The following is a 9525-nucleotide window of genomic DNA, read 5'->3' on the forward strand; positions in this document are numbered from 1 at the left end:
AAACTATGTTGGAACGCACGGCGCGAGCGTTTGGAACGCATCGCGCATGCGCAGTACGCAACAACGTCACTTCCGCACCATCCTGTGATAGGCAGCAAACTGTGACACTACACCGGCAGAGTGGACATCTTGTTACACCCACCGGAGTTTTGCATTTTACACATATTTTTAACTGTAACCTGAGATTATATAGTGAAATACAAGACGTAGAACTCCGTCTGACAGTTTAGATGTCGAATTTTAAAAGCAGCGAGCTTCTGTCAGATTAGAAAACCTGTGAGATCAGACAGAGTTCTAAGTCCTGTATTTCACCATATAACCTCAGTTTATAGTTAGATATATGTGTAAAATGCAAAACTACTATGGGTATAACAAGATGTCCGCTTGCCTCTGTGTCATATCATATGGCGACCCATAACATTTGGCTACCTGCTGAATTGCACATGCGCGACGCCGCTATATGCGGTTCCAACACTCTGGCAATCTGCAGTTGTGCAGAATTTTGTGGCCACACCCCTGAGTCCAGTTTCAAGCCCCACCATCCGAGTGGACATTTTGTTGAAGCACAGAGCCCCTGAGCGGCAATTAACCACTTTAATATCGGGCACTGTCACCGATGCCAGGCACTGTCACCCACTGTCACCGATGCTGCATCCACCTAGGAAAGTATAATTCTCTCTCTAAAAAAAAAAAAATCCAATACTTCTCTTTTAAAGTCTTTCTCCCTTCCCTGCATCCATCCACCTACTAATAACTAACCCCTGGACAACCATCCACCTATTGAACACCAACCCCGAGGCGTCCATCCACCTACTAACTGCCAACCCCTGGACATCCATCCACCCACTGACCGCCAACCCTGGGCGACCATCTACCTACTGACCACCAATGCCTGGGCATTCATCCACCAAATGACCACCAACCCTTGGGCATCCATCTACCTACTGACCACCAACTCTGAGGCATCCAACACCTACTGACCACAAACCCCTGTGCATCCATCCACCTACTGACCAACTCTGAGGTGTCCATCCACTTACTGACCACCAAGCTCTGGATGTCCATGCACTTACAGACCGCCAACATCTGAACGTCCATCCACCTACTGACGACCAACCCTTAGACATCCATCCACCTACTGACCACCAACCCCTGGACGTCCAGCCACCTACTGACCACCAACCCTTAGACATCCATCCACCTACTGACCTCCAACCCTTAGACATCCATCTACCTACTGACCACCAACCCCTGGACGTCCAGCCATTCACTGTCTGCCAACCCTGGATGTCCACCCACCTACTGACTGCCAATTCCTTTAATCCAGGATTCCTTTAATCAGAGTATACTATTATACTCTGATACCCCTAACTAAAATCTAGTGGAACCAATTGCCTTCAGAAGTCAATAGAGACCACCCATGTGTAATTTATCTCAGTATAAATACAGCTGTTCTGTGAAGCCCTCTGAGTTTATTAGAGAACCTTAGTGAACAAACAGCATCATCAAGGCCAGGGAAAACACCAGACAGGTCAGGGATAAAGTTGTGGAGAAGTTTAAAGGGTTAGGTTTTTAAAAAAAATATCCTAAGCTTTTAACATCTCACGGAGGTCACGGAGGTCTGTTCAATCCATCACCTGAAAATGGAAAGAGTATGGCACAACTGCAAACCTACCAAGACATGGCCGTCCACCTAAACTGACCGGCCGGGCAAGGAGAGCATTAATCAGAGAAGCAGCCAAGAGGTCCATGGTAACTCTGGAGGAGCTGCAGAGATCCACAGCTCAGGTGGGAGAATCTGTCCACAGGACAACTATTAGTCAGTTACAAATGTGTCCTTTATGGAAGAGTGTCAAGAAAAAAGACAATGTTGAAAGAAAGCCATAAGAAGTCCCGTTTGCAGTTTGTGAGAAGCCATGTGGGGGACACAGCAAACATGTGGAAGAAGGTGCTCTGCTCAGATGAGACCAAAATTGATCTTTTTGGCCTAAAGCAAAACACTATTATGTGGCAGAAAACTAAACACTGCACATCACCCTGAACACACCATCTCCACCAAGAAACATGGTGGTGGCAGCATCACGTTGTGAGGGGGGGGGGGGTGTTTTTCTTTAGCAGGGACAGGGAAGCTGGTGAGAGTTGATGGGAAGATGGAAACAGGGCAATCTTAGAAGAAAACCTGTTATGCCGCGTACACACGGTCGGACTTCCAGCCAGAAAAAGACCGATGAGAGCTTTTCATCGGAAAGTGCGACCGTGTGTATGCTCCATCGGAATTTAGCTGTCCGAATTTCCTTTTTTTAGTTCTGTTGTACGTCACCGCGTTCTAAACTATCGGAATTTGGTGTGACCATGTGTAGGCAAGACAGCTTAAGCATAATTCCGTCGGAAAAACCATCAGAGCTTCTTCCGACGAGAATTCCGATCGTGTGTACGCGGCATTAGAGTCTGGAAAAGACTTGAGACTGGGGCGGAGGTTCACCTTCCAGCAGGACAACGATCCTGAACATACAGCCAGAGCTACAATGGAATGGTTTAGATCCAGAATCTGCAATTAGTGGACCTCCAGCTGTTGCAAAACTACAAGTCCCATCATGCCTCTACCTCTGGGTGTCATGTTTGTGGCTGTCAAGAGTCTTGCTATGCCTCATGGGACTTGTAGTTTTGCAAAAGCTGAAGGTCCGCTAATTGCATATCCCTGGTTTAGATAAAAGCATATTCATTTGTTAGAATGGTCCAGCCAAAGTCCAGACCTAAATCCAATTGAGACTCTGTGGCAAGACTTGAAAATTGCTGTTCGCAGACGCTCTCCATCCAATCTGACAGAGCTTGAGCTATTTTGCAAATTAGAATGAGAAAAAAATTTCACTTTCTAGATGTGCAAAGCTGGTAGAGACATCCCCAAAAAGACTTGCAGCTGTAATTGTAGTGAAAGGCGGTTCTACAAAGTATTGACTCAGGGGGGCACCATACAAATGTACCCCACACTTTTCACATATTTATTTAAAAAAAAATAAAAAATATTGAAAACCATTTATCATTTTCCTTCCACTTCACAATTATGTGCCACTTTGTGTTGGTCTATCACATAAAATCCCAATAAAATACATTTATGTTTCTGGTTGTAATATGACAAAATGTGGAAAAGGTCAAAGGGTGCGAATATTTTTTCAAGGCACTGCAAGTTTTAAGTTGGTTCGGTAGGAGCTTACACAGGGCTAAAGGCTCTCCTCCCACACATAGGTGACAGTGTTGGTGTCTGATGATTGACTTCTCAGTCACATGGTGCGGCCCCAATAAGTGGAAGTACCAGGTATTTGTTTAAGTGGGCAACCAGAAAACAAGTATAAGCGTGGATGGGTGGACACAACCAGGTCAAGATGTTCTTAAGGGAAAAAAAAGAAAAAAACACTTCAAAAACATAAAAAAAAAAAAAATTCTGCCCCACTGTCCTCCATAAAAACATAGAAGATTGCATTGGGAATCTCCCTCCTTCCCTAGTGCTGGGCCTTGGAGACCATTTGATTTTAAGCAAACGTAAAGCCTTACCTTCATTTTTTTTCAAATTTAGTTGCTAATGCTCTGTGTATTGTACACAATTGTTCTATATTCAGGAAATACTTGTTCTCACCTTTATGTTTCATCTCAGTACTGTTGATCTCCCGCAACCTCATTGAAGTACATGAAAAGAATGGGGGTTGTCATTGCTGTCCTCTTTCTGAAAAATGCCAGTGACCTGGCTGTGACCACAGAACAAGTTCTGATGTAAATGAGCGTCAGAATCCCTTACGTCTATTCTTGTTCTGGGTCAGCAGTTCAGCTAGCATTGAAGTCAAAGCATTAGTATTACCAGCCAGGAAACGAACATTAGTAAAAGAGAAAGTTTGTCAATGGAGGTCCTCATTAATCTAATCCAAGGGTGCCCAACTAGTGGCCCGGGGGCCACATGTGGCCCACGGAACCCTCTGATGTGGCCCGCAACCTCCTGCTCTTGGCTGGCTGGTTGGCAAGTGCAGATTGCGGATCGCTGATCCGTCATCCTAAAGCATCAGTGTTGTGAACGAAGCCGGCGGTAGAGAAAGCAAGCGGCTGCGGAGCAGAGCCGCATAAGCTGATGCTTCCTGTATAGCACCGTCTCCTGTTACAGGCGGAATGATACCAAATACGGGCATATCTGTTCTGCAGTGGGTACTAGGCTGCTTTCAAACTGATCCGCAGGTGCATCGCCTACCTTCCAATCCGATCCACAAAAAAAACAAAGGGGATCCATCCCCTTTCCATCTGGGTGGATCGGATCGAAGGGCCCATAGAGTAGAGTGGGCTGTGTCCATGTCTGCTCTCCATATGCAGAGTGGGCACAGACCTGTCACCCGCCCGCTCCACTGACTGTGGCCCGCCACCGGTTACCAAGTCACTTAAGTGGCCATCGCTCTTCAAAAGGTTGGGCATCCCTGATCTAATCCATCATGACAGATTCCAAGAATAGCCCACAATAATGGCAGCACAGCTCTGCATTTGAACACTAGGTAAAGGGTGCTGTGGTGATGTCCACTATAATGAAGATGATGCTGATAAGGGATTTTAATGAACAATGAGTGAAAGTGGAGTACAAAGAGAAAAGAGAAAACTTTCTTTTTAATGTTTTTAATTTACTGCTGTGAAAAGCCGTAATAAAATAAACACAAAGTCTACCATGAGAAAAGCAATAAACAGAGAGCACCACATTCACCAATCTTCTATAACAATATTCCACTTCAATAAAACTAATACAGAAAAAAAAAAGAATACTTGGGATTCACTAAAACTGGACAGTACAAAATCTGGTGCAGCTCCGCATAGTAACCAATCAGCTTCCAAGTTTATAGTCAAAGCTTAAATTGACCAAGCTAAAAGATGAAAGCCGATTGGCTACCATGTACAGCTGCATCAGATTCTGAGCGCTCCAGTTTTAGTAAATCTCCAAGGTGTGAATGGTCCCCAAATGTACAGTTCTAGACATCTGAAAATTACCCGGGTGGGTTTGAAAATAATAATAAAGAAAAAAAATGATGAAGATCCCTGAAATAGAGAAGACATGATTTCACCTCTTCAGCAGCCTGTGTCTCTTATCTTCCCCTCATCCAGAGCTGAAGCCCCCATAAGGCCTTTTGGCATCTGACACTTGCGGGAGTGTCGGAGGTCTGTGGTTCTCCTCTGACCCCTACATGACGGCTGTGTCCTGTAGTGATGTAGAGGTCGGAGGATGAACGGTGGCATGTGATGGAGGACATCTGCCACTGCTCATGGTGATAAATGCTGGAGAAACTGGCTGAAGCCACAACGCTGGAATGGAGGGAAGGTAGGAGACACGGGCTACCAGAGGGGGGAATAGAACACCTCTATTGTAGGGACTTTTCATCGGGAATATTTTAAACCCAACGGGCCACCACAGCACACGGGTCCGCCTATTTTCAACGTCCATCCATCGTTTTGTCCCGAGCAATGACGGACTCATCGAATTTGATCATGAGAGTGGTCCCCTTGTGCCAGTGGGCGGTCACCTTAGCGGGAAAGCCGCTGCAGGTCAGCAGAGCCTCCACGATGCCGGCGGTGAAGGAAGCGCAGTTCAGAGTGCTGTTCTCCTTTGGGACGGAGATATAAGAGTTGATCAGAGGGTCCTTCTCTATAATGTAGTAGGTTTTGTCATCGTCGTTGGCTTGCTCCAGCTTGTCCGCTTCCTTCCCGAACAACGCCTTCCAGGCCACCACCTTGATGAAGAGCAGAGCGCTGATCACCTTGGTCTCGCGTTTGCCGTTCTTCTCCCTCATCACCAGCGGATCCAGGATCCGGCACCCCACTTGCTGGCCCAGCTCGGACAGCTTGGCTTGCAGCTCGGAAACCGAATAGACTCGGTTCTGGCAGTACTGCACCATCTCCGAAAACAGCAGAGCGAAGGCGCTGAGGCTGACTTCTGTCTTTGGCCGGGCCAGAGAGCGTTCCAGGATGGAAGATTTACCGCGGCTGAATCGGGAATCCATGATCTGAGGGGAGAAAACAGAACAAATCAACTACAACTACTGACAAAACTTAGTTTTTTCTTGAAACAGATGCTCCCCTCGCCAACCTAATTCAATTTATATTCATTTCATTCTTAATTAATTACATTTAAATTTTCTCTTGAAACATATGCTCTCCCCCCACCCCCTTCCACCTCCGTTTATATGGAACCGATACCCTAATAAAATACACTTTTTAAAATTTGATTTACCCCCTTCCTGACCAGAGCACTTTTTGCGTTTCGGCACTGCGTCGTTTTAACTGACAATTGCACGGGCATGCGGCGTTGCACCCAAACAAAATCGAAGTTTTTTTTTCTTCCCCACCAATATTGCTTTCTTTTATTGGTGTTTAATCACCTCTGCGTTTTTTTTTTTATGCACTATAAACGAAAAAAAAAAAAAAGCAACAATTTTGAAAAAAAAAAAAAAAGCAATATTTTTTACTTTTTGCTATAATATATTCCCCCAAAAAATATATAAAAATGAATTTCTTTCTCAGTTTAGGCCAATGTGATTTCTTCTATATATTTTTAGTGAAAAAAATAAAAAATAAAAAACGCAATAAGAGTATATTGATTGATTTGTAAAAAAAGTTATAGAGTCTTCAAAATAGGGGAAGGATTTATGCCATTTTTATTATTTTTTATTTTTATTAGTAATGGAGGCCAGCTGCAATTTTTATCGTGACTGCAACATTATGGCGGACACATTGGACACTTTTGACGATATTTTTGGACCATTGTCATTTATACAGCGACCAGTGCTATAAAAATGCCCTGATTACTGTGTAAATGGCACTAGCAGGGAAGGGGTTAAACTCTAGGGGCGATCAAGGGGTTAAGTGTATCCTAGGGAGTGATTCTAACTGTGGCGGGGGGGGGGGGTGGGCTACCACTGACATGACAGAGAGCTGTGATCTCTGTCATGTCACTAGGCAGAACGGGGAAATGCCTTGTTTACAAAAGGCATCTCCCCATTTTTCCACTCCGTGGCACGATCGCAGGCCGCCGGCAGACATCGAGTCCGCAGGCACCGTTACGAAGTACGCGGCAGGTGCGCGCGCGCCCACAATGCTGCGATTTAAAGGGGACATACCTGTACGCCTATTTGCCCAGCTGTGCCATTGTGCCAACGTACATCGTCGTGCGCTGGTCGGCTAGTGGTTACATTTTTTTCTTGAAACAGGTAAGAAGATGCAGGAAAAAAAAAAAAAAAAAAAAAAGAGTGTGTCTTCCTGTCTATTGCAATCCTGACCGCTCACACTCCCGCTCTAGGGGGTCCAGAGGCCCTCTGGTTCGTCAGGAGTTTTCCAGGGCAGAAAGTGACTCCTCCAGCCCTGGCAGACCCCAGTACAAAAGGGGGCAAATGTACGCTTAAGAGAACGCACACAGCTTCTCCTCCGAGGGCTCAGCATCTGAAAGGCAAATGTTGGTCATGTGGAGATGGCCCAATGCCTGGAAAGCTACTTTGCATCAACTGCTTCAGGCAGCTTGCCAGAGACCAGGACTATGAGAGTCAGCAGGTGCCAACCTTGCTCAAGAAAGGAGTCCCCCAACTCCCTGGCAGAATTTTCCGGTTGTCTCGGGCAACCAGGGACAGAAGCAGATGAACAGCATGGGCCCTGCACCAGGTCTAAACCAAGCCATTTTAACTAGAGGCGACACTGCGGGGGCACCGATAGACGACACTGCGGGGGCACCGATAGACGACACTGCGGGGGCACCGAAGCCTCTGCAGAGGCTCATCGGGATCGGGACTAATGTCCCTCTCACAGCCGCCAGTGATCGCCTTTCCCCCCCCCCCCCCCCCACCCCACACTACCAGTGTTAGAAGAAAAATAGCCGATTACCGGCTCTGTTTATGTCACATGATCAGCAGTTATTGGCTGACAGCTGATCACGTGGTAAGGATCTTATAGACCCGCTGATCACAGAGAGCACCGCACGCGCCCTGCGGGGGGGGGGGGGGGGGGACGCAGGCCGCTTGAGTACCGGAGGACGTCCATGGACGCCCTCCCAGCAAATTAGGTCTCCACGCTGTAGCTGTCTTTCGGCTATAGCGCGGACGGGAGATGGTTAAAAAAAAAATAATACATTAAAAAAAAAAGGGTAAAAAACAAAAAAAAAAATAGAATACAGTGTAATATATGAAAGAAAAATAAAAGAAATATAAACAGAAAAAAAATGATGATGGTGAACCTTGGCACCCCAGATGCTTTGGAACTACATTTCCCATGATGCTCATCCACTCTGCAGTGTAAGTGAGCATCATGGGAAATGCAGTTCCAAAACATCTGGGGTGCCAAGGTTCACCATCACTGCCCTAAGGGGTCTTGGCTAAAAAATAATAATATTTATATATATATATATTTTTTTTTTTTCACTAGGGGAGGGGTGGGGGTCACACCGTCACTCACCGTTCTCTCGGACAGACCCCGGTCACCGCACACCGGATGATCTCCTCTCACTCACCACATCGCCTGCTGACCAGTCGGAAGCCGCTCCAGCCAATCAGCTGTAATAGAGGTCACAGGCGATTAGACACTGACGTTTGTGCAGTGGGGAGACAGCTGTGATTGATTGGTTGGTTAGTGACAGTCAGGTGGTATGAGACAGGCTAAGGGCAACAGCAATAAGAAAGGAAGGAGAGAGGGGAAGGGCGGAAGTAAAATACAGGAAGTGACAGAAGAAAGGGCGGAAGTGGAAGGAGAACTTTGATAGGAAGGGCGGAAGTGGAAGGAGCGGTCTGGTAGGACCAATGCTAGACGTGGAGTTAACCCCTTCAGTGCTGGAAGGGCACAATTAACCCATTTTCAGTGCTGGAAGGGCAGGAGTAACCTTAGGGGGTGTCTGCTTTCAAAAAAATATATAATGTTAGATAATCTTCAGGCCTATAATTATCTTTTTAAACGTATGAAAAAAGTATGCAAAAACAGCTCTGGCATAGAAAGGGTTGGTTCACACATAGATGGAAGTGACACTAATTAATTGGAATGATGATAATTAATTATTATTGTTATTATTATTATTTATATTTTATTTATTATTATTTAAATTAGTGTAATTATAGTTCATTATTGTAATATTATTATTATTATTATTATTATTATTATTATTATTATTATTATTATTAACAATAATAATAATAATAATAATAATATTTCAACTAGTGTAATTATAGTGTATTATTGTCATAATAATATTATTATTATTATTATTATTATTATTATTAATAATAATATTATTATTATTATTAATAATCATAATAATAATATTCCAATTAGTGTAATTATAGTGTATTATGAAAATAATAATAATAGTTGTTTAAATTATTTTTTATTCATTTTTAGCAAAAGACAAACCTATTATATAACAATCTAAAATCTCGACATACAAAAATACAAAACATTCACGAATCACAACCAACATGATACATGAAAAATAATAATAATAATAATTGTTATTATGACTGTTATTAATATGATTAT

At 44.3% G+C, this 9525-nt stretch overlaps 1 protein-coding gene across 1 annotated transcript; it reads right to left on the bottom strand.

The window, feature by feature from the left end:
* Positions 1 to 4628: 4628 nt before the first annotated feature.
* Positions 4629 to 8693, bottom strand: LOC143933817 (trafficking protein particle complex subunit 5-like). The gene is made up of 2 exons (XM_077456879.1): positions 8455 to 8693; positions 4629 to 6020 (listed from the first exon to the last, which is right to left on the bottom strand). The coding sequence occupies exon 2, from the start codon at positions 6015 to 6017 to the stop codon at positions 5451 to 5453; it is 567 nt and encodes a 188-aa protein (XP_077313005.1). The 5' UTR covers positions 6018 to 6020; positions 8455 to 8693; the 3' UTR covers positions 4629 to 5450.
* Positions 8694 to 9525: the final 832 nt, after the last annotated feature.

This window comes from Lithobates pipiens, unplaced genomic scaffold (genome assembly GCF_037356315.1).
Source record: "Lithobates pipiens isolate NorthernLeopardFrog02 unplaced genomic scaffold, aLitPip1_a1.2 Scaffold_27, whole genome shotgun sequence".
Lineage (NCBI taxonomy): Eukaryota > Metazoa > Chordata > Amphibia > Anura > Ranidae > Lithobates > Lithobates pipiens.